The sequence below is a fragment of the Aplidium turbinatum genome, chromosome 2 (assembly GCF_918807975.1).
Source record: "Aplidium turbinatum chromosome 2, kaAplTurb1.1, whole genome shotgun sequence".
NCBI classification, from domain to species: Eukaryota; Metazoa; Chordata; class Ascidiacea; order Aplousobranchia; family Polyclinidae; genus Aplidium; species Aplidium turbinatum.
The window spans coordinates 45,317,586-45,341,126 of NC_137473.1; the positions used below are offsets into that span (position 1 = coordinate 45,317,586).

The 23,541-nt window shown below is 36.1% G+C and overlaps 1 protein-coding gene across 1 annotated transcript; it reads left to right on the plus strand.

The window, feature by feature from the left end:
• The first annotated feature begins 5,502 nt into the window (after window positions 1-5,502).
• LOC145787433 (WD repeat-containing protein 88-like) lies at window positions 5,503-23,371 on the plus strand. The gene is made up of 11 exons (XM_082599179.1): window positions 5,503-5,642; window positions 9,810-9,920; window positions 10,262-10,347; window positions 11,363-11,565; window positions 17,002-17,128; window positions 17,717-17,830; window positions 20,843-20,913; window positions 21,288-21,370; window positions 22,107-22,175; window positions 22,811-22,903; window positions 23,231-23,371. The coding sequence occupies exons 1-11, from the start codon at window positions 5,523-5,525 to the stop codon at window positions 23,345-23,347; spliced, it is 1,194 nt and encodes a 397-aa protein (XP_082455305.1). The 5' UTR covers window positions 5,503-5,522; the 3' UTR covers window positions 23,348-23,371.
• The last annotated feature ends 170 nt before the right edge of the window (window positions 23,372-23,541 follow it).

A 23,541-nucleotide genomic window follows, 5' to 3' on the forward strand; every position in this document is an offset into this window, starting at 1 on the left:
AGAGAGCATTTTATTTCCTATAGTAGTTTGAGTCTACACTATCATTTTTGTCTCATCTTCAAATTGAGTCTCAACAGGAACATCGTAACATGTGTAGGCTACATTAACGATGTACTACATCACCGTTAGCTTTTATTTTATTGCGAAGGCCATCATCCTCGAAGACGAGGGATAGCCATTGTAGCGATCCATTATTTCATCGTATAAGTTTTCCTGCCTTTTACTAAAGTTTCTGTAATTTTCCATGCAACTGCTCCCAAAGTAAATAAGAAAAAGGGAACACAAAATAAAAGGGTTTGTTCGTCCTGTGACGAGAGCTCTATCAAATCGGACTAGCTCACATCAAACCAGCTCAAGCAGAGCTCAGTTAGACCAGTTCAGCTCTCAGAAAAACATTAAATTGATTGTTTAATTAAAATGTAATAACTCGTGATAATGTTTCACTATCCTGTAATTTCATTATTCTGTACTGTTTAAATTCAAATTGTGTTATAGACCTACAACATTATACGAACACCTTCTGATACTTCGGAAAGAGATGCATCTCAGCCAATTGGCAATTCTTTTTCAAGTCTTTTGTAGGCTACAAGCTGGCCAACCTGCTTTTCAAAAGCTCTTGCCTATACACTGTAGGTTACATAGCTTCATCGCAAGAAAAATGCAAATATCGCATTAATGCGAATTTGTTGTCTTTTTCTCCAACTGTCTGCATTTTTTCCAATGCAGACCTAGTGGTTGTCAATTTCAACCTTTCTCTCTTTATAGGTTGTCTGCTAAGCGTTTTTGTTTATTGTGTATGGTTGAGTATGACTGCAAGTCTGCAACTGAGCGTGTGGCATGCAAATGCACATATCTAACGGTTGGCATGGCATGCTACTAACCTATTTAACCTATGTTGGGCAAGCATGCATATGTCCACGAAACATTACTTTCCTTACTGCATGAAACAACCGCATGGTTTTGAATCATGTAGCCTACTGTATCTTTTTTTATTTCTGTGTTTTGTTTGCAGTTGCTGAACGACTGTTCAGACTTATGAACATTTACGATTTTGTGAATGGTATTTAGACCTGTCGATGCCTATGTTCTTTTGTTTTAATTAGTTTTGTTCGCCTTTCAAATCGTATCTTTACATTTTGTACAGGTCAACTTATAAACCAAGTCGCTAAATATTTCAAAGTTGAACTGGTAATCAATTTGCTTTGCCTTTCTCAGAAATCATCATGAACAACCAAGATCAAAAACGCAAGTGTTCTGCCCTTTTCACCGCCTGCAACGAAAAAAATGCTCCAGAGCCACTTGCAACCGACTCTCTAGCGCCTCACAGCGAATGCGAAGGCCGAATGTCAATGATCTCCAGCTGCGTTGATCTCTAGCAAATAAAAAGGAGACAAGGCTGCTGCTACATTTGTATCAACTCAATCGGCATGGTCTGCTTTTCAACAGAAAGAGCCAGACAAACAATGAATGCCTGCTACGGTTTTCAACGGCGCTTACAAAACAATTAATGTTTCTACGAGGTGGACTCTTCAACACAGCACAAACTCAGACATTCCTTTGCGGAAGGCGGTGGAACCACGCAGAATCACTTCGCGACACGATATCACAATCACAACACCACATCATTATCACAAACACTCAACATACTTATTTTGTACCATATCTGTTACGATTTTATTCCTTACCGTTTTTAACTCCTTAAATTTGAACTAAACTTGGTACCCTTGGTTCCAATTTAGCCCAAATTTGGGGAGGCCTCTGTAGCGATCCAATATTTAATCGTATAAGTTTTCCTGCCTTTTACTAAAGTTTCTGTAATTTTCCATGCAACCAGGGGCGCCGGAAGCGGGGGGGCAGGGGGGGCGGATGCCCCCCCTGCCCTCAATTTTTCTGCAGATGGAGGGGCAGGGGGGGCAATGATGCCCTTTTAAAGTCATGTAAGCTACTGCACATTTTGCAATATAACAATTTCTGCTGTTCGCTTTTAGCCTATTTATAATCTTTCATTTTTGCTTCAAAATAATATTTACGGCACAAAATTTTGCAACTGCAACACAGTAGGCCTACAGGCCTTAAAACTCGTTTTTTTTCGGCAGCCATCGTGGCCTACCGGGAGCTCCTTCTCGGCGGCCAAATTTGCGTGCTTGGAGGCCAAAATACAAACTAAAAATAACGATAGCACAAGTAAATAAAATTAAACTTGCAACAATGCTTAAATGATCACTTAGCGTTGTTGAAGTCTGGGCCTGGGCGACGTCCTACAATAGAATCGTTGCACCACGCAGTAACTGCTTTATCGGGATTGTAATCCAGTAGTGAGGGACCACCTAACGACACTCGCACGAGTGTCTCCAATGTGGCTGATTTTAAAGAAGTTCGCCACTCCCCTAGAATTCTTTTTAGCAACGAAAAACAACGTTCGACATGTGTTGACGATGACGGCAAGGTAATAAAATAAGTATTTCAATGATGTGAAGGACATTACTAAACGAAGCATAATTTTTGCAAAATAACTTCTGATCAAAAATTGTTTCCCCTTGGATGTCAACTAACCTAGTTCTCCTTTTTAACAACGATTCAATGTCCGACAACATCGAATCGACATAAAAACGACAATATTGCAGGTCGATGTAAATTAGCACTTCGGATTAAGACTTTGTTAAAATAAACGTCGGGAATTCCAAACAAGACTTACAGCGCTGGTGATCGCAGATGGATATATTCCATCAATAACAAATATTCCGCACAATGCAACAGTGGCGATTATGACGCGCTGACCTAATTCTGCGTCACTTGTTGATACTACATATTTTCGAAAGTTAATCTACGATCATTCTATTGCGAAATTAAATAATTGGCTAAAAGAGACCGGCGGCCAAACTTGGCCGATTGAGAAGGTAGCACCGGCGGTCATTCAAGCACTACTTAGCGGCCATGGCCGCAGGCTGCTTTAAGGCTTAACAGTAGGTTACATCATTATAACATGGCATGATGCCCTTTTTTTTTATACCGGACACTTGTAGGCTATCATTACTCAATAGCGTACATAGTGAGCTGATAAATTAGCATTATCGCTATAGCTTATATTAAAACTTGAAAAAAAAATTGGCCCTTTAGTAAACAAAAGTGCCCTTTTTTTGTAATCTTGCCCCCCCAGTCAAAAATCGTTCCGGCGCCCCTGCATGCAACTGCTCCCAAAGTAAATAAGAAAAAGGGAACACAAAATAAAAGAGTTTGTTCGTCCTTTGACGAGAGCTCTATCAAATCGGACTAGCTCACATCAAACCAGCTCAAGCAGAGCTCAGTTAGACCAGTTCAGCTCTCAGAAAAACATTAAATTGATTGTTTAATTAAAATGTAATAACTCGTGATAATGTTTCACTATCCTGTAATTTCATTATTCTGTACTGTTTAAATTCAAATTGTGTTATAGACCTACAACATTATACGAACACCTTCTGATAACTTAAAATTATAATTCGAATAACAATTGTGTGGAAATTAGTTCATGGAGTCAGATAGCCAAACTAGATAAATTAGATAGATAGAAATTTCATCAGGCAGTTAGACAGCCTTCATCTTAATTCAACTTATAAACAAACTATTCTTATACGTTAAATATAACCTAAATAATTATTACCACATTTTTATAAGTTACGGTACCTAAATAAAATATAACCACACCATCATCATCATCACATTAACGATGCTTTAGTAGGCTACCGGTACCGGTAATAAACAAAAAAAAACTTCTGGGTATCATCTTTTCCTGGTACCGGTAGTCTGGTTCTAGTTCCTCATGTAAGCTTCAGCATAGTGCTTCTATTAAGGGTAATTTTCGATAAATTATTTTTTCACCTCTAACCCTACGATTGTATGCAGCTAAAACAATTTTCGCATTCCAGAGTCTATCTCTGATTGTAATTAGTCTTTGCTATAGCATTCTTACGTTTGTGTAAAGTTGTTCGGTTGTCTGCTCATCGGGAGTGTCCGGTTACTTCAATTTTGTTATTTTTGCTTCAAGGAACCAAACCAAGGAAGCAGAGGGCAAGATTCAAGATGACCTGATGATACTCCAACTTAATCACATTTAGCCTACTTCTTCAATAATGTTATCAAACATCATCCACTCAAATAAAAGTTACCATTATGAAAAATTTTTGTGTATGATTGTATCATCTGAGTGGCAAATTAATTACCGTACTTCTTTTCAGCCAAATTTTAATTGAGAAGGCGTTGCGACCGTGCCAAATTTCTTTCAACTCAATAACTTACTTCGGTCACAAGCACGTTTTAACGTTTGCGTTTTATCGCTTCTACCTTTTTCTTTACCTTTGCTATGTCGACGTGTATTGTTTTTGATATGATAGTCAGAAATAAAAACAACTGAACTGAACTGAGTAAATTTTCTTTTGTTTTTATCACCAGTAAATTTTTTTTGTGGCGTTTAAAAAGCGCAATAATTAAGTTATAACTATTTGCCGCCAGCAAATTGTCAAGGCAACGCTTTATGCTTAATGGTGGCCTGGTTGGAAATCAACCAAATAAAGAAGTGGTGTCTACGGTAGTTCAGGTTTGTTTCAATTCTTGACCATCACAACAAACAACAATATATATCAAGTATAGAAGAGATTTAGAAAAACCTAGAAGCGACAAAACGCGAACGTTATAACGTGCATAATACCAAAACTAGACAATCAGTTTAAAACAGTAGCCTATGTTACATGTTACTCAACAAATAGACGATCACTGGACTCTGATTAACAATATTAACCTCACAAAATTAAGATATTTCGGACGCCTATAGCAAGAAGCAACTCATTGGAAAATTTAATGTTAGCTGGGATGGTGCAAGGCAAATGAACAAAGGGACAACAAAAAATGAAACAATATTGTTTTGTTGTATTTCTTACCCAGAACTAATAATAACTCCGGGCAAAAAATGCTACAGTACATGGGACCCCAAGCATGGGGTAAGGTTCCTTCAGAAATTAAATGTTTGTCTCCCTTTTCATTCAAAAAGCAATATCAAACGCACTTGATCGGTTGTTACTCTTGCTAAATGCAACTCTGTTGTGTATTTTTCAGTGGAATTGATCTGACATGTTTGACAGCTTTTGGAATCTAATTTGTGTTTTGTTTGATTTCTCTGTTTTTGTTTTTTATGTTATCTTCATATACAATTTTCTCATGTTTTGGCTTGCATTTACTAACCCCCACATTGCGATTGTAACCTTATTCAACGTTTCATTATTTTCTCTAAGTGTTTTCAGTATAATTTTCATTGGTGGTATTTTTTTGTAAAATACGGTACTGCCGCTGGGGTGGAAGCTGACTTGGTGACCTCATAAGGTCTTTCGCTTCCTTCCTCTCTCACTTCTATGTAATGTACCAGTGTATTTGTCGTGATAATTTGAGAAAAAAATAAACCAGTGATTGATTGATTGTAGTTGCAATGATGCATATTTTAAAATCTTTATTATGTTTTATTTTTATGCATTCAGTGAATGTAACTTCTTAAAATGTTATTGACAAAAGACAAAACTAAAGTTGATAAAACTATATTGAGACCAGAAGATAAAATACCCTATGAAGCTGCAAAAAGTTCCAATGGAATTTGGGAGAATGAAAACTTATCACAGGTAAAGTTTTTATTGTAGTAGTTCAAAACGATAGAGCTGGTGTACAAAGTGTCTGACTTGGTCATAAATTATATGATATGAAATATATGTCAAAGATAGTATCGACCAAGACATATAGGGTAAAATGTGTGAACACTGAACAGCATTCAACCAAGCAAAAGGTGTTTGTGAACAGTGAACACATAACCTTTGCTTCACTATTTTCTAACCCTAACCTTCAAAGTAAGGGTTTTGGTTGGGGTTAAAAAATAGTAAAATGAGTAAAGCAAAAATAAAGTAGTCAAAACACAAGACAGTTACTTTATCCTATCTTTTTGGTCGAATCCAATTTATGACTTCATGGTATTTATGACCATGGTACACCAGCTCCAAAACGATATAATATATACTATGCTTAACACCAATCACCAAAATTAAGACTGTGTTGATAAAAAAAAACAATTTTAACTAAACCACTTTTTTCAAAGCAGCTGTGGCAAAGGGTTATGCGTCAATTCAAAGCCGATATAATTCAAAGCGATCAATTCAAAGCCGATAATTTATTTACGATAAAGACAATAACCTTAACCCAGGGATCTCTGAAGAACAGAGATCTTTTCTTCAGAGATCCCTGCCTTAAAATTTGGTCTTTGAATCATCGGCTTTGAATTGTCTGCTTTAAATTGTCGTGATACCGTGGTAAAGTATTGGCTTCATTGTAGCTTCATTGTTCGGGTCTGCTACTATTCGGCTAGTCCGATTCAGCTAGTTCCCTATTCGGCTACAGTTTTGAATTGTATTTTGTATTTTATTTCACAATATCATTTCTTTCGCACTCCGACAAAGAAAAATAAATTGAAATGAAATTTAGCACAAAATGTTTGAACTATTAAATTGAAATGTTTGCTCACATAAAATCGACATGTATCCTACGTCATCGTTTGTATGCAAACTTAGAATATATTGGAATTCTTAACTATTACAAAATTCCAAATCCAACGACGCCTTCTGTTTATTTAGAGAATGTTGTATTCTATTCCACAATATCGTTTCTTTTATAGTTGAAATTATCAAAGCTTTAGATGAGTGGGGTTTAGACCTAACCACTGAGATCTTAAAACTAAAAAGTGAATTAAATTTATTTTTGAACTATTAATGTTTGCTCAGATAAAATTGACATGTATCCTGCGCGCCGTCTGCATGCAAACTTAAAATATATTAGAATCCTTAACTATACAAAATTCTAAATCCAACGACGCCTTCTGTTTATTCAGAGAATTTTGTATTTTATTCCACAATATCATTTCTTTTATAGTTGAAATTATCGAAGCTTTGGATGAGTGGGGTTTAGACCTTATCACTGAGATCTTAAATCATATTTATGAAACCGGAAGCATCCCTAGTGATATGGTACATTCCATATTCATAACTTTACCAAAGAAAACCGGATCAACAGAATGCTCACTCCACAGAACAATTAGCCTTGTGAATCATCTAACAAAGATCTTACTCCGAATCATGATGATGAGATTGAGAGCAAAACTAAAATTCCAGGTCATGTAACGCCGAAACCCAGGTTTATTCTAAACTGCCACTTAGGTTTTAACTTCATCTTTTATGTCAAACGCTATTTGGCAACTGTTTTTTTTTTGTTGACACGTTTTCACTGAAACTTTATCTCATTAACCTCTATTGTTAATCATGAAAAATGTTGTTTTGATGTATAACACTTATTTTGAACAAACCCAGACAACAAAATTTGTCATTTTTACATTGATTCAACGTCTGCAGACGTTGCACCAATGTAAAAATGACGGATTTTGCCGTCTGAGAAGGCACTCAAAAGTAAACACTGGATAAAATGCTAGAAGACAAAAGAAACGATATTGTGGAATAAAATACAAAACTCTCTAAATAAACAGAAGAATCGAACATGCATCTCTCTGTTATCATTTTTAATGTAAAAATTCAAACTGTGCTGTTGAAATTTCCGATTTTAGTTTTGGTCTCAATCTCATCATCATGATTCAGAGTAAGATCTTTGTTAGATGATTCACAAGGCTAATTGTTCTGTGGAGTGAGCATTCTGTTGCTCCGGTTTTCTTTGGTAAAGTTATGAATATGGAACGTACCATATCACTAGGGATGTTTTCGGTGTCATAAATATGATTTAAGATCTCAGTGGTTAGGTCTGAAGTTCTGAGCCCCACTCATCTAAAGCTTCGATAATTTCAACTATAAAAGAAATGATATTGTGGAATAAAATACAAAATTCTCTAAATAAACAGAAGGCGTCGTTGGATTTAAAATTTTGTAATAGTTGAGGATTCCAATATATTCTAAGTTTGCATACAGACGGTGACGTAGGATACATGTCGATTTTATGTGAGAAAACATTTCAATTTAATAGCTCAAACATTTTGTGCTAAATTTCATTTCAATTTATTTTTCTTTGTCGGAATGCAAAAGAAACAATATTGTGGAATAAAATACAAAATACAATTCAAAACTGTAATCGAATAGGGAACTAGCTGAATCAGACTAGCCGAAACGGACTAGCCGAATTGGACTGTAGCCGAAACGGACTAGCCGAATCGGACTGTAGCCGAATAGGGAACTAGCTGAATCGGACTAGCCGAAACGGGCCATTCCGTCATTGTTCACACAAGCACATATGAAATAAGAAGTTAGTTTTACACAATTTAACATTTCTTTGTCAGTTTGTGCATATATTTAAACAATCTGTTGTCATTTTAAATTTTGTATTATTGTGTATAATTGGTTTATATGCTGTCACAAAACTTATTTTTGTAATACAACGATAATTTTTAGTTTCAATTGAACTCATCTGCTAAAGTTGACATATACTTTTTACATAGGCCAGCACTTTTAGGTTTTAAGTCGCCAATGCCCGATTGTCGGGAATGTCTCTCCTATGTTTCTCTCTCATAAAATTGCGAGCACCTTAAACCTACAAGCCCCCATGCGCCTACTGTCAATAAAACCTGTTATTCAAATTCTTATTCCGGTTTCATTTGGATTACACTGATCATAGAGGGATTGGTCCTTTCAAATTTCCAGACTACTAGAGATTCAAATATATATATCTAATAAGCAAATTTAAGCTAGTCAAATGGAAGCAAATGATTTAATGAATGAATTTAAATGATGAATAATGATTAAATGAAAATATGAAATGAATTTAAACAGATTTAAGTTAGTTAAATTTGCAATGCATTGCATTGTAGAGCTAAAAAAACAATGGCTATTTTGATGATGGAATCTGACATGCAGAAAGTTTTGTTTTAACTTTTCATTACAATTTAGAGTTGAAAATATGCTCAAAATGCACCAAATCAAATGGAATTTTTCTGCAGTAGCCCCCCCGCTGTTTTTCTTGTCTGAAGCAACACGCACTTTACAGCTAACCAGCTGCCACTGCATCTTAGTTCAATTGTGTGTGAAACAAACCATTATAATATTATGGCTCTCACAAAAATCCACTTTGAAAAATGTACCTTTCATGGCTCTCTTACCTAAAAAGGTTCCCGACCCCTGCTATTGAGGTTCCTCGTGCAGGTGGCTCATTGACCATTTTCCGCAAGAGCATTGTCTTACTGAGATATTCCTGCTATTTTGCATTCATCAGATGCTGGCATTTGCACAGCAATCTAACCCCTTAGTGTAATTTATTAAGAATCGGTTTCGCTATTGTAATAGCATCTTCACTTACTGAGATATTGAAATTAATTTTCAAATTATTATTTATTGCATGTTGTATTATACTGTGGATATAGTGGCCCAATTGGTATGAAGCAAATAAACAATAATAAAGTATATGTAAGATCTATAACATGAGCACATATACCACATTGTACTGTCGGTTGCTTGACTGAGTAATCAAAGAGACTCATCGATCAAGGCATATGTCAATGATTGTGAAGATTGTTGGGTTAATCACCATGAGCATGTTGAACTGTGTTTTACATGATTCAAGGATTCACGTCCTTTCATCTAATTTGTATAAAAAGTTGTTACATTTGACTTGATGATGTCATTGTCTTTCATTTCTTCCTACTAAGTGTAGGCCGTAGGGCTGTTGAATTGTTTTCTGTATAAATGAAATGTACAAACAATACATTTAAAACGAATAAACAACAAATTGCATCAATTTGTAATCCTTTGCAGATTCCTTTCAAAGTGATGCGTGGTCATCAAAAAAGTGTGTCCTGCTGTCGGTTCGTTCATGATGATCAACATATTCTTAGTGCTTCAAAAGACGGAAATACACAATTGTGGGTACGCATTTCTACTTGATTAATTAATTAACTTTTCCTATTAAATAGTTTAACAGTAATATAAAGATATGATTTAATGATTAAAGTTTGAAGGTACATTTGCAATAAACCTTTTTCGACTAAAAAAATTTTTCGGAAAAATGTTTCATTCTTTTTGCACGATAGTTGCTGGTGTCTTTTTATGAAGCAACTTATTTGATTTGTACACGTAAAATCTTTGATCTATATTCAAATACCAAAACTGTTTTCATGGAGCCTGCTTGGTCATTGGTCACCTATGAATGGCTGTGATTAAAGAAATGAAGAAGTGTTTGTAAATACAGACGCGTTGAAACGTTTCAGGATGCATCTACTGGTGTAGCACTTCACACATACGCCAGTCACCAACTTCCCATCACTAAATGCCAAATGTCAGCAGACGAAACCAAGTAAGATTATTGCATACAATTATTCAATATAGCATTTGCAGATTTATTTCAAGACACCGTTGTCTTTATACCACATAGATCTATGAAAAGTTACAATATTAAAAGCAAAATCTTGAGCGTCACATTTTTGAATCTGGACAAGTCCTTCTCAAAATTGTTTTTCCAGTTTGCACGTGTAAAACTCACAACGCGTTAAAGGTGCACCCTCCCTCACCTTAGGTTTTAGGATATGATAAAAATGCTATATTAGTCATTGGAAGTTGTGTAGTGTTGTCGCAGCTCTGCTGTGTCAACTTGTAGCTGTAAAGCCGAAAAGGACATGGCAACACTGATACTCACGTTTTCCACTTAAGTTTAAATCAAAGTACCCCGCTGAGCTCCGGTACCTATGAGATGGTCACTACTGTACTACACACTTCCCCTGGTCATTGGGTAAAAGCATGGTAGCCTGAGTGTTTCTCGTGCAAGGATTATCAGCGACGAGTGATGATCTGCATTTATTCTGATGTCCGCCCCGTTAGCTCAGCGGTTAAACGACCAACTTTGTACATAAAGAAAACTTGAGATCAATCTGCGCTAATTCGGCTCCCGAGGTGTTCGTTAGAGCAACGCATTTCAAGACTGTTCTTCATTCAGCGGCACCTAGTGGATGGAATAATTCACAGACAACGACCCTTCAACAACAATCGAAAACTTTAATCTGTCAATGCAATAACTGGGCCTGCGTCAGCGGTTCAAAGCCTCTACAAGAAGGCGAAACTGCCATAAACAACCTATCAGAGGCTTTGTCAGTCCGAGGATAAAGATTCAAACCAACCAACTAACAATGATGTGGACAACCGAGCTCACGCAGCTGCAGCCATAAAGCCTTGAGGTGTAAAAACTGCAATAGCCAATGCGTCAAATAAAAAAATAAACTATGCTGTTTTCAGAAAAAATTGTACTGGATGAATTCACGAATGTTAAAATGAAATATTGCTCTTAACAACAATAATATAGTATAATTTGTTTACAGGATACTTTCTTCATCTTGGGACAAAACACTTTGTTTACTTGATGTTGCCACTGGCAACGTGTTATGGCGTGCAGAGCATGATGGAATTGTGACATCATGCGACTTATCCCCAGATGGAAAACTGGCAATTTCCTGTTGTGGATTTAACAACTCGATCAAAATATGGGACGTTAAAGAAGGAACGTTGTTACAAGAACACATGGGTTTGATTATAATGATTCTTGCTGTTATTTTTATTTTTTGACTGTAATTTAAAACGTTGATCAGTTTTTGGAATCACTATTGCCCTACTTTTGTTACTCACGTTTTTATAATCTAATTGCATCTAGCAGTAGCGGATCTAGAAAAAAAATTGGACGTCCCAGCGTCCAGTCGAAGTAAAAATATCCAAAATAAACTGAATAATGTAATGCTCTTGAGGTATGGTTAATGAGAACGGGAGTTTAGGGTTTATTTGCTCCCGAAGAAAATGTTATCTTTTTGTCATTTTTTGAGTAGGCTACTTTTAACTCCAAAAATGCTTTTTGTTAAAACGCACACGTTGTACTGTAGAACAGTGGCGTATATTCAGGGTGTTCAAGGTGTGCACTGCACACCCCAAGAAATCCAGAAAAAAAGAAAATTTCCATCGGTTGTCGATGTTCTTTACTTTCATGATATTCTAACATCTTGCTGCATGCTGATTGCTTTCTTTTCAATTGCAAAACTCGTCCCCTTCTGATTTAAATATTCCAACGTTTGAGGTCATTGCCTTTAATTTTTTTCGGTCATTACCTTTAAGCTGGGTGTGCACTGACAGCTTGGCGAGTGCTATTTAAAATAAACAATTAAGAAAAATGACGTCACAAGGCAGCGAAAACAGCAATGGTTTTAGGTCAGCCAGGCTGTGCACTCGCTGATCTGCACACCTTGGCGCGTCATTGGGGGAATCCCAGGCAATAGCAAGTTTTAGCTTGTTGGATTAGAGTTTGAGGTGATCAGCGTTGGAAACAACTTTTGCTAGAACTGAAGCAAAAGCAAGCTTTCTACGACGATGTAATTCAAAAATTTATTGCACAAACAAGAAAAATCGAATTATGCTATAGATGAATTTTCCTTCTGTAGTCGAGGTGTTAAACATTTTCGTTTTTACTAAGTAGTACGGCGGATAAAAGTACATCCGACCAACATAGCAATCGGCTTTCTTTTCTTGTTTATTATCGAGTTGCTTTGCTATTGTTTTAACTTTCACCTGTTTGTTTTTAATTCGCTTGTACATTTCTCAAGGTGTTGCGACTAGAGATGTAAATGCAAAAAAAACGAACCGTTTTTTTTTAAAAAAAACGTGTTTTTTTTCAAAAAAAACTTGAGCCAAAAAAAACACTCGTTTTTTGGTTTTTTTTGTTTTTTTTCATATTTTTCTGGAAAAGTTGCAATTTTTTTGCAATCTACAGCTTAGTTTCATTATAGTGCTCTTGAAAAACATTAAATTACTAAAAATAGTTTTATTGGTGTGCTGAAATTCCTAAGTGTTTGTGTTTGGCAGCATATGTTCTTGCATAGTCCTATGAGGACCTATGTTGTTTCGCTTTTTTCTTCATTCTCTGGCATGTTTGTGGCAGTAGACCTGACAAACATTGAATTAATGAAATTTGATGCATGACATAATGTAGATGAGTTAATTTCTTTTTCCTTTTATGGAAGTTAGCCTATGATGTTAGTATACTGTGGTACTGGTTATTCTTGTACACACTCAATGGGTTGACGAAATTTTGACAAAACAAGGTGGCAGTATTCAGTACACACATTACCTTGTTTGTGGACGTGGTAATTTACTAATGCAAGCTATTGCCAATAGCTTGTTTAAACATGTTTTGTAACTGATAGCTTGCCAACGATGTATATGCTTTATAAATGTTGAAACAGAAGTATTCTTTTCGTGTGTTGTAAGATCTTGGATTGGACACTTCGTCATTGATGCTTCTTGCAGATTATTTGGGACATATAATGCAAGAGACCTTATCACTGATATTTTTAGCTGTCAAAAGTTAGTGCATTTGTCAGAAAAGGTTTAGGTTAATGTTCCTTTCAAATGCCCACCACCCATGTTGACTATTGCTAGTAACTACCATTCTACCAACCTTGAATGAAGAAATTTTTCCTTTAAAGTGGAGTTTTTCAGCACTGCTCAGTGCTCAGTGTTCACATAGTGAATAAATGCTTTATAATGCTTTTCCTGACAAGAATAAAGTTTTACCCATATTCCCACAATGCAGGATAAAGATACAAAACAAACATCAAAGATGAAAACTTATTTTATTTGAGAACTAGGCCTACTGCTTTTTGAGATAAAAAAAAATTGACCTCTTGTCGTTACGCACCAATAAAACCATGATGCAAACTTTAATTTTTTTTATTGGGCAGAGGAAAGATTGACGAAAAGTTAGGCAAAAACAAAAAAAGTGCTAAAGTCTCAAAGTTCTGCAAACTAGTTCAAATTGGATGGATTAAGTGCAACCATACTTCTTTTAAACATGTCTATGACAGCACAATGGTGTGATTAAGGGAAAAAAAGATGACTATGACATCATAAAGGAGTGTGGAACCTCTTCAGGGAAAATAAAAAAAACATCAAAACGTTTCCATCTTTCACTACATTTAAATGTGATTTGGGCTAAAAGTTGGGACTTTAGCACTACACTGCTTTTGCCAAACTTGTCATCAATCTTTCTTCTACCCAATTATTTTTTTTTTTAATTTACGCACCATGGTTTTATTGGTGCGTAACGACAAGAGGTTAATTTCTTTTTAGCTCAAAAAGTAGTAGCCAAAACTTGTTTTAATATTCATAAACAGATAGCTCACCCCATAAAACATGGGGGTAGAGCTAAAACTTATGTAAATATGTTGAGCGGTTCTTGAGATATGGCCGTTTTTCTATTGCTCCTTATCTATAAAGCCACTTAGTGGCTAAGGTTATTTCACTTATAACTCGAGAACCGCTTGTGTGATTTTCATCACGTTTGCACCAAATGCACATCAACTGGAACAATCTCTTGACGTTGTACTGGTAATGGTGTGGTGTGCTGGGGAAAAGTGCCTTTGTGAAGTAGAGAAACAGGACCCTAACCACCTAGTCCTAACGTAACATGCCCATTAACCAAAATCCCAGGTGGCTTCGAAACTGTACACAAGTGTGGTACTGCATTTAACAACTGGCTGAACCAAATTACAGACAATACTTGAGATGTGCCAACCATAGGACACTGTGTTACTATTTGAGTCGATGAGAAACCTTTATGGCTCGTGTGTTGAGACTTGAGAGACATATTGTCTCATTTGAAAGATGTTATACGAGTTATGAGACTATTTTTTTGTTGAAAGAGACGCTATTGCAATGAGTTTACCCTAATTGCTGCATATTGTGACATTTAATAAAAAAATAGGTAAAAAAAACAAAAAAAACAAAAAAAACGAATAAAAAACAAAAAAAACGATAAAAAACAAAAAAAACGAGCTCGTTTTTTTTAAAAACAAAAAAAACCGTTTTTTTACATCTCTAGTTGCGACCGTGCCTAATCCTTGCATGAAGTAAATCATTTCCATCTCGAGCACGCTTTAACTTTCGCGTTTTTTCAGACTCCTGCTGTGTTATGGCAAGTAATATTGTTCGTTTTGATGGTCGGAAATAAAAAGTGAACTGAAGTATGTGACTTTAGAAATGCAACTTAATGTTTGATATTATTAAGTCTTTCATTCAATGCGCTGTCAAATAAATATCTATTTTGTATTCTTCTCCATTCCGACAACATTATTTTTGTCAGTTCTGTTCATGTTCAGAATTTGTGCTGAAAATGCTCTCTGAACGCACCAAATTCAATGTTAATTTTAAAAATTTTCTGGGGAAGGCCCCCCACACCCCCCGCTGTTGCTTTGCCGTCACTGAACACCCTGTCAAAGTGGTCACGGTACGCCACTGCTGTAGAACTATTTCACGATAATTTTTTTCTGGACTTCATAAAAAAACGATTAAGCAAAATCTTTTTTTTAATATTCTTTTGGTTAACAGCTGAGAATAGGCCTACTTATATTCAGGCTGAGGAAGTTCCTTTTAAGCCCATCAGAGCTTTACATATTAAGCAAAATTTTTTTTTTAATATTCTTTTGGTTAACAGCTTTAAGAGAATAAGCCTACTTATATTCAGGCTGAGGATGTTCCTTTTTAGCTCATCAGAGCTTTACATATTGTACATGATGGTAGCAGACCCTATAAATATAGATATCATGTACAATATGTAAAGCTCTGATGGGCTTAAAAGGAACATCCTCAGCCTGAATATAAGTAGGCCTATTCTCTTAAAGCTGTTAACCAAAAGAACATTAAAAAAAAGACTTTGCTTAGTATGTAAAGCTCTGATGGGCTTAAAAGGAACATCCTCAGCCTGAATATAAGTAGGCCTATTCTCTTAAAGCTGTTAACCAAAAGAATATTAAAAAAAAGATTTTGCTTAATATGTAAAGCTCTGATGGGCTTAAAAGGAACATCCTCAGCCTGAATATAAGTAGGCCTATTCTCCTAAAGCTGTTAACCAAAAGAATATTAAAAAAAAATTTTGCTTAATATGTCAAGCTCTGATGGGCTTAAAAGGAACATCCTCAGTCTGAATATAAGTAGGCCTATTCTCTTAAAGCTGTTAACCAAAAGAATATTAAAAAAAAGATTTTGCTTAATCGTTTTTTTATTAAGTCCGGAAAAAAATCATCGTGAAATAGTTCTGGGTCTGCTACTATTCGGTGAGTCCGATTCGGTGAGTCTGATTCGGTGAGTCCGATGCGGTGAGTTCCTAACCTCTAACCCCTAATTCTAAAACGGCAATGAAAATTAGGCTACGGTACCCGATAATTTAAAAAAAAAAATTGAAAAAATCCCCGTTGAGGGATCCGACTCACCGAATCGGACTCACCAAATCGGACTCACCGAAACGGGCCATTCCGCTATTTATAAGTGCTGTCCGCGATAACAAAATATATTGCAACCGTCAGAGTTAAGAGCCTTAAACACCGTTGTCAAAGTTGTCAACAGGAAGCGAGGACGTCATCAGGATTGGCGCTAAGCAGTGTGAACGTGTCTTTTATGTCAATTATCTTGAATCATTAAAAAATCATGATATCTTATAACAAAAACTGTTGGTGACTCACGAATGACAATTCTGTATGGGTGATGTCATTAACATCTAAATTAGGTATGCGATTTCCAAGTGCAGTATTTCTCGATATAGCAAATTTAGCAGCCATGTGGCTTAAATAGGCTAGGTATGGACATTCTCTTTTTTTTCTTTACTGTACGGCTGTACGCTCATCAATGTCGCATCACTAATAGTTTATGGCTTTATGCTACAGAGCATTCTGTCGCTGCATTTGCCAGACAATCGAATTCTTACCTTTCTGGAAAAGTACAACTCAATTGGCTGTCGCCAAAGACGTATTATTGTGCTGTGATGTACTGTTGTACGCTGTGTAGTGGGAGCAATCTACCAGGCGTCAGCATAAGGCTGAGTATTCGTTGTAGAACAGATAGATCGCTCATTGTACACAGCTTTAGTTTAAGTGCACTGGAAATTTTGATTTGTAATAACGCAAAAATCACCTTGTATTTTCAGATCATCATGCGAGCACTCCCACCTGCTGTGTGTTTTCACCCAATGGCCAAAGAATAGCCAGTACAGGAATGGACAGGGTAACCAAAGTCTTTGATATTGTATCAAAACAGACAACAATTACGTTAGAGTGAGTTGAATGTGGTGGCTGTCTTGACTTGTATGTGAACGATTTAACTTAGCATGAGACCAATAAAAACCATTAACGAAAGAATGACAATTGGTGAAGTGCCTTCGTCTCTAAAACAAGAAAAAACGCAATATTTTGCTACAGAACAAGGTGAAATTGTCCAATTTGTGGCTAAACTTCCTCCCCCCTCCCCAAGCACAATTTTTCCCCTTTTCCTGACTTCATGTATTATCTCATGTAATGTTTTTTCTACCAACTTTGTTAGTCGACAGGCTTCGTGTATGCAGTACTATGTCAAGTGACAGCAATTTAAGGTTTGCGTGACCTTAAGAACAACTAGATTGGTTTTTTGTTTGTGTGCTACAGTTTAGCTTTCCCAGACTACTTGTTTAAACTAAATCTTATAACAACGAACAGAAACATAGGTCCTAAAATGAGTTAATAGCTTGCATATCAATGAAATAAATTAAGCTTATATTGAAATGAATTTGGTATACCAGGAAAATGTAATGCGCTTGCACTGATACAAAAATATCTGGTGTAATAAATCTTACAAAAAGTTAATCAATTAAGTTTTTACCTTTCCAGGGGTCACAAAAATATTGTATCCAGCTGTTGCTTCTGTGACAACGAGAGATATCTTGCTACCACTTCCTGGGATAAAACTGTTCAAATATGGGATATTTCAACTGGGATGTTTAGGTACGTAGTACAGTATATCATATATTCCAGGTGCTGTCGTGCATTTAATTGTTTGATATTTTGTCCCTTGTGCAACCTATTGTTCATTTAGAACGCTTGAAATTTTTGAACAAGACAAGAACTAGGTAGCAGTCACTCCAAAGGTGCAATCGCGCTTTTGAGTATCACGCTATTGGTCTTTGTGTCACAGTCTCAACACCATCCAAGCCTTTCAACTTACAAATTTTTGATGAAACGTCTGCACCATTTGTCTTTAGCTTGCCTCCCCGTTTTAGAATTTTATTCAGCTTTCATGACATCGTCACGTTGATGTTGCAATAATCTACATTTCAAGGCAGGTCGTTCTAAATCAGTGGCTCTCAACGGGGGCGGTATGATTATCTCGGCTTAAGGGGGCGTTTTGATTATTAAGGGCATTTTGGTTTAACCCATCTATCGCCCATCGTAACGATTTCGTCACATGATTTTCTGGATAATCTACTCTAAATGCTCGCACGATAGCCAAACAATTTCTCTTACACCATCGTCGTATTTGATTGACGGATGGTTTTGTTTACGAACGCTATATATTTAAAATTTAAATTCAGTAATTTTCAGTATATCACAAAATCTAGTGAGTTCCATTATGACGTAAATTACACAGTAAATTAATAATTAATCGTTTTTGTTAGGGGGGCGGTAAAAGTTCGCCAGTTTATAAAGGGGGCGTTGGGCCAAAAAAGGTTGAAAAACACTGTTCTAGATTACTTTAAAAATGATCTTCGAAAGCGCAAGGATTCTCTTAAGAGTTAATAACGATAACTTAGTCTTTTTTAAATGACTTTTTCAACTCAATTTTAGTGAAGTTCAATTCACTTCAGTTTGCAGTTATTTTTGAACCTCGCAGCGAAAACAATTGGTGTTTTGCTGGATATTTTGCGGAAAGAGCACTCACTTTACTGCATTGCCAACAAATTAAAATCCCGATTTTGTAAATGTTCAACAACTGTTAATTTTTTTTTTCGCTCATGCTATACGTCCTTTTATGCCTCGCAACTGTAAGTTGCATCAATAGCATCTTTCTTGTTTTAATCGATTGCGAGTGGCTTACAATGACTCGTTTAGAATGCTGCATAATCTGCCACGTTATGTGAGCGCACGTGAACATCACATTAATTGTAGGCCTACCATATTTTCATCGCCTAAAAAAAGGACACGTTTTGCCAGCGAGTAAAATACAAGTAGAATGTTACGTATGAAGAATTTTTTACATCCGTTTGGATAAATATAGACCTATGCAGCAAAAGTTACAGCAAAAAACATACAAGTTTGTTTGTTTCTCGAAAGCCGATTTGTTAGATTTGTGTGACAAAATAAAAATGTGATGTGATAATGTCATAAAAATGTGACAAATCAGGCAGTATCTGCAGGTAGCCATGCCTTAACTTTTTTCAGAAAAAAGGATCAGCTTTAACGAGATCATAAAAATATTTGCACGAAATATACAGTACGGTAATTGAAGTTGTATACAGCTGTTAATGAGATGCTAAGGACAGACTCAACTAAAAGGCTGTTTCTTTCCTTGTACAATTGTGGCTGCATCATAGATTAAAGTCATTCTACATTTGCACTCATATGAGTTGTAGGCTAAGTATCTATGCCACGATTTATGTTGAAATAGGCTACATGTCATGCATAGTGCACTTTGGATTATTTTTCGATTTGCTTTACTTGACAAATTAGCCAAACTATTAAGTTGGTAGGCCTAATCAGCAACGTTTACAAGCGCTGAATCAATACAAAATAGATCTGGGTAAAATAATAATTTATTGTAAAAGTGTGAAAACCTCAAAATGTAAATATATCAAACTCTTTTGCAAGTTTTTGCGTTTTTTAATGTTTCATTTCTTTGTGATTTACTCCATTTTTTAATTTTCTTATTTTTTTTAATTTGTCCAATTTTTCATTTTCATAAATTGGTTGATCAGATTTCGTCAATGAGGAAATTTCCTCACAAGTGGATTTGCAGTTCCACTCGCACTCATCGCTGACCATTATTTGGCTTTTAAGACAATCACAAAGCAATGTAGTATGTTTCAATGAACATCTAAGATTGTTTAGAACAGCAGATCAAATAGTACGCCAATGTTTTTTTGAAAATCTATAAATCAGAATGTTGCATTGGTACAGAAATGGTTGGAAATTGCGAAAAAGTCACATAACAATGAAATCTTGTTAAAAATATGGGCAAGAAAGCTAAAAATGTAAAAAAAGAGGACATTTGAGCATTTTTGGGTGTCCTCGGAGGACAATATATTTTTCTTTAAAAAAGAGAACAAATCCTCTTAAAAGAGGACATATGGTACCCCTAATTAATTGTAATGTTATTACTTTTGACACCTTATTCAGAAAGAACATGTTTTCCTTTATTCAGCGCTGTATTAACGGTACCCGGTCATTTGGTCGACAGACATTTGGTCGACAGTCATTTCGTCGACAGACATTTGGTCGACAGGACATTTGGTCGACAGACATTTGGTCGACAGAACGATTCATTTTAGGGTTAGGTAACTAACCTTAAACCTAACTCTAACCCTAACCCTGAAATGAATCGTTCTGTCGACCTAACGTCCTGTCGACCAAACGTCCTGTCGACCAAATGTCTGTCGACCAAACGACTGGACACCGTATTTACTCCGGCAACAGTCTGGTAATGTCTTTGATGGATTTTGACTGTTTTGATAGATCAGACTACTTCAAACATTATCAGCAGGCTCTTTATCTTGATCAGTAATTGATCATACTGTCTGGTTTGCTTGTTTTTTCGTTTTTGTGTGGTTACTATGGACAAAGTTTTTGTTTGCAATAAACTTGTAACAAAAATAAATCATAACATAGGCCTAACTCTAAGTCTAGAAACGGTAGAAGCCACAACACGAAGGTGTACACTGCACACGTGCTTGATACCGAAATTAAAACACCAAGTATACCTGATTTGACAAACCATGTCTAACGAGGTTGTGCTCTCTATAGATCTCAAGGTCCTTCCAGCTTTGGGAGAGGGCACGAAGGGTCAGCCAGCTGCTGCAAGTTTTCATCAACAGGTGTGGGAGGGTATTTATTTTACGTCTTCTCACTCACTTTACAATATTCAATTTGTTTTATTCGTCGGAATGCGAAACAAACGATATTGTGAAAATATAATATTCATATATCAGTATCACAATTAGGCCTATATTTAATGGCCGTGTGGTCTTCATCATAAAAATTGAGTGATAAAACAATTGGAAAAATTATTAACACGCTTGTCGCTCATAGGCCTGCATTATTATATATTTCTAATTGCTATAACGTAAATCAGTAGCATCAGTTTTGTTCTAATCACTGCTAAATGTGACTCTGTGCCTCCATGGTCATCGTTGTAAGGTTGTAAAAAACAATTTTTAAAGCATTCAGTTCAAACTTACTTTTTTAACAGCGCAATACTTGGTGTCTGGTGGCTACGATTGTGCGGTCATTTTGTGGGAGGTTTCCAACAGAAGTAAGAAAATCGTTTTAAAGGTAAGAGTAGCCTATAACCTGCAGGCTGCATATCATCACACGCGTGAAATTTGAGTACCAAGATTTAAATGTGGCTGACTGGAGTGACTTTAAATAGTTTTTTTTTGTGATAGTAAAAGTGCAAACGCTCTAAGTATAGGCTACAAGCCCGCGTTATGAGCGGTGACCATTTGGAATAGCCGTAACCTTTTTCCTGCCATTGTTCCACAAAGGGAATAGATTTTTTTTGGTGCTGTTTAAACAACTTTAGATTTTAGTATGGATATTATAATTCATTTTGTGTGATGTTACGGAGTCATTGTGCTCTTTTGACCAACTTAATAAAAAATATCTTGCTTCGGCCTATACAAAATTTTCTACGAACGCCAATTTCATGAAAATTGCACTTTCGGGGTTAGGTAAACTTGTGCATCCATAAAAAAATTATACTTTTGAAATGTTTTCAAGCCTACCATAATTTTTATCAGACACATGTGGTAACATCTCCACGTACCCTACAAAAAATCTGATGTAAGGCTATTTTGAGGGATAAAATTTAGCTTAAACATTTTTGTTCCCTTTCAAGAGTTCACGCCGGCTTAGTCATTTATACTAATACGCTCTTGCAAGAGAGAGCGTTTCCCACAATTAAAACTTGCCAAACATGTACTTTTGGTTAGGCTACACTCTGAAATGATGCTGTTAAACCTATCTATGTAATCATTTGACCAATGAAACATGATCATTTTTGTTCCAGGGGCACGACGGCTGGGTGAACGGGGTGGACATCAGCAAGGATGGAAGTTGGATTCTTTCTTGTTCTGACGTGAGTTCCCAAGTTACTTTTATCTAAAAGTTTGCCATGCTGTCGAAATCACAAAGCAAAGCGTTTGAAGTCTAAGTACATTTTAGTTTATAATGTTCATTGAGCTTACGTAGCTTATAGCAGGCAACTAAGGCTAGATTATTTTCTCCAAAGCAGCGATAACTGGCATAAGCTAGGTTTTCAAAGAAACAGAACAATAATTTGGCTACGGAATAACGTCATAGAAAAGGCTGTTGTATAACCAAAACAAGCCAAGGCTTTTTGCGAGACAAACGTGAGCTGTTTTTGTCGTAGCATATTGGTTTCTTATCAGCTGCTTCCTCACTATGTTCACACGCAACTGCAGTTTTGCGTTAAAGTTTTGGTTCGTGATAAGCTGAAGTTTCATTCAAGACGGAAACACATTGTGTGCTCAGCGATTAAATTCATGGGAATGTTTTGTTTGATGTGAATTATTGATTATAAGTTATAACTATTAATTGTTAGCCTATTAATTTACTTCGCCATCTGCATCATCATCACAGCAAACGCCATGGCCTACACGGCAGTGGCCAGAAAGAAGAACGGAATACAAACCAAACATCATAATTTGCTCTTGCTATGTTGAATATTACTAATTATCTGTCGATCTGTAGGATACCACGATAAGAGTGTGGAAGATTGACGCTGCCAACCATATTCCCGCTGTTATTGAAAATAGAAAGGCAATGGGCTTAAAAATCGTGCAAGTGAGTTTGTATACAGGCTTCGCGTAAACAAGAAGAGTAGCCACATGTTGATCTTGCGTGTTGCTTCTTTTCAAGCTGGCACTTCATTAGCATAAGCGGTGCGGCTGATTAACTCATGTCAACTAGTAAAATTTTCTATTTAATGTGAGCAACTCTACTCACCAAATCTCAACAATTCATGGTGTCGACTTGATATTTTGTTTGTATAGGCTACACTTAGACAAGACCTGTGCTAGTTTGAAATAACATATTAACTAAATTTTTGTGCAAATTTTTTCAAAAAAACATATCCAGCCTAACTGCTTTAAACATTTTAATTCCTCGCAGTGCGAAAGATGCAACAAGCCCTTCTCTATCGCACAACTCGACGACCCATCTGACATCAGCCTTTGCGTGTTCTGTCGTCTTGCTGATCCAGAGAGAAATCAATTACCGCCATTATAACACAGTGCTGTATTTACAATAAACAAACTACAAAACACCTTTGTAGTTAAGAGCGTAAAATACAGAAAATGGTAACTTGTTTAATACGCGTTGTTAGTGCAGTGGTAACTTCTGGTTTCATGTCAAGAAAATGATCTCAGCAGACAGACACTTATTCCGGTTCGAGAAGGAAATTAAATTACATATTTCACTGT

Coding starts and splice junctions, on each gene's coding strand:
- LOC145787433 (XM_082599179.1), top strand. CDS start 5,523: ATGTTATTGACAAAAGACAAAACTAAAGTTGATAAAACTATATTGAGA. Junction 10,348..11,362: donor ATGTCAGCAGACGAAACCAA/GTAAGATTATTG, acceptor ATTTGTTTACAG/GATACTTTCTTCATCTTGGG. Junction 22,176..22,810: donor GGATTCTTTCTTGTTCTGAC/GTGAGTTCCCAA, acceptor GTCGATCTGTAG/GATACCACGATAAGAGTGTG.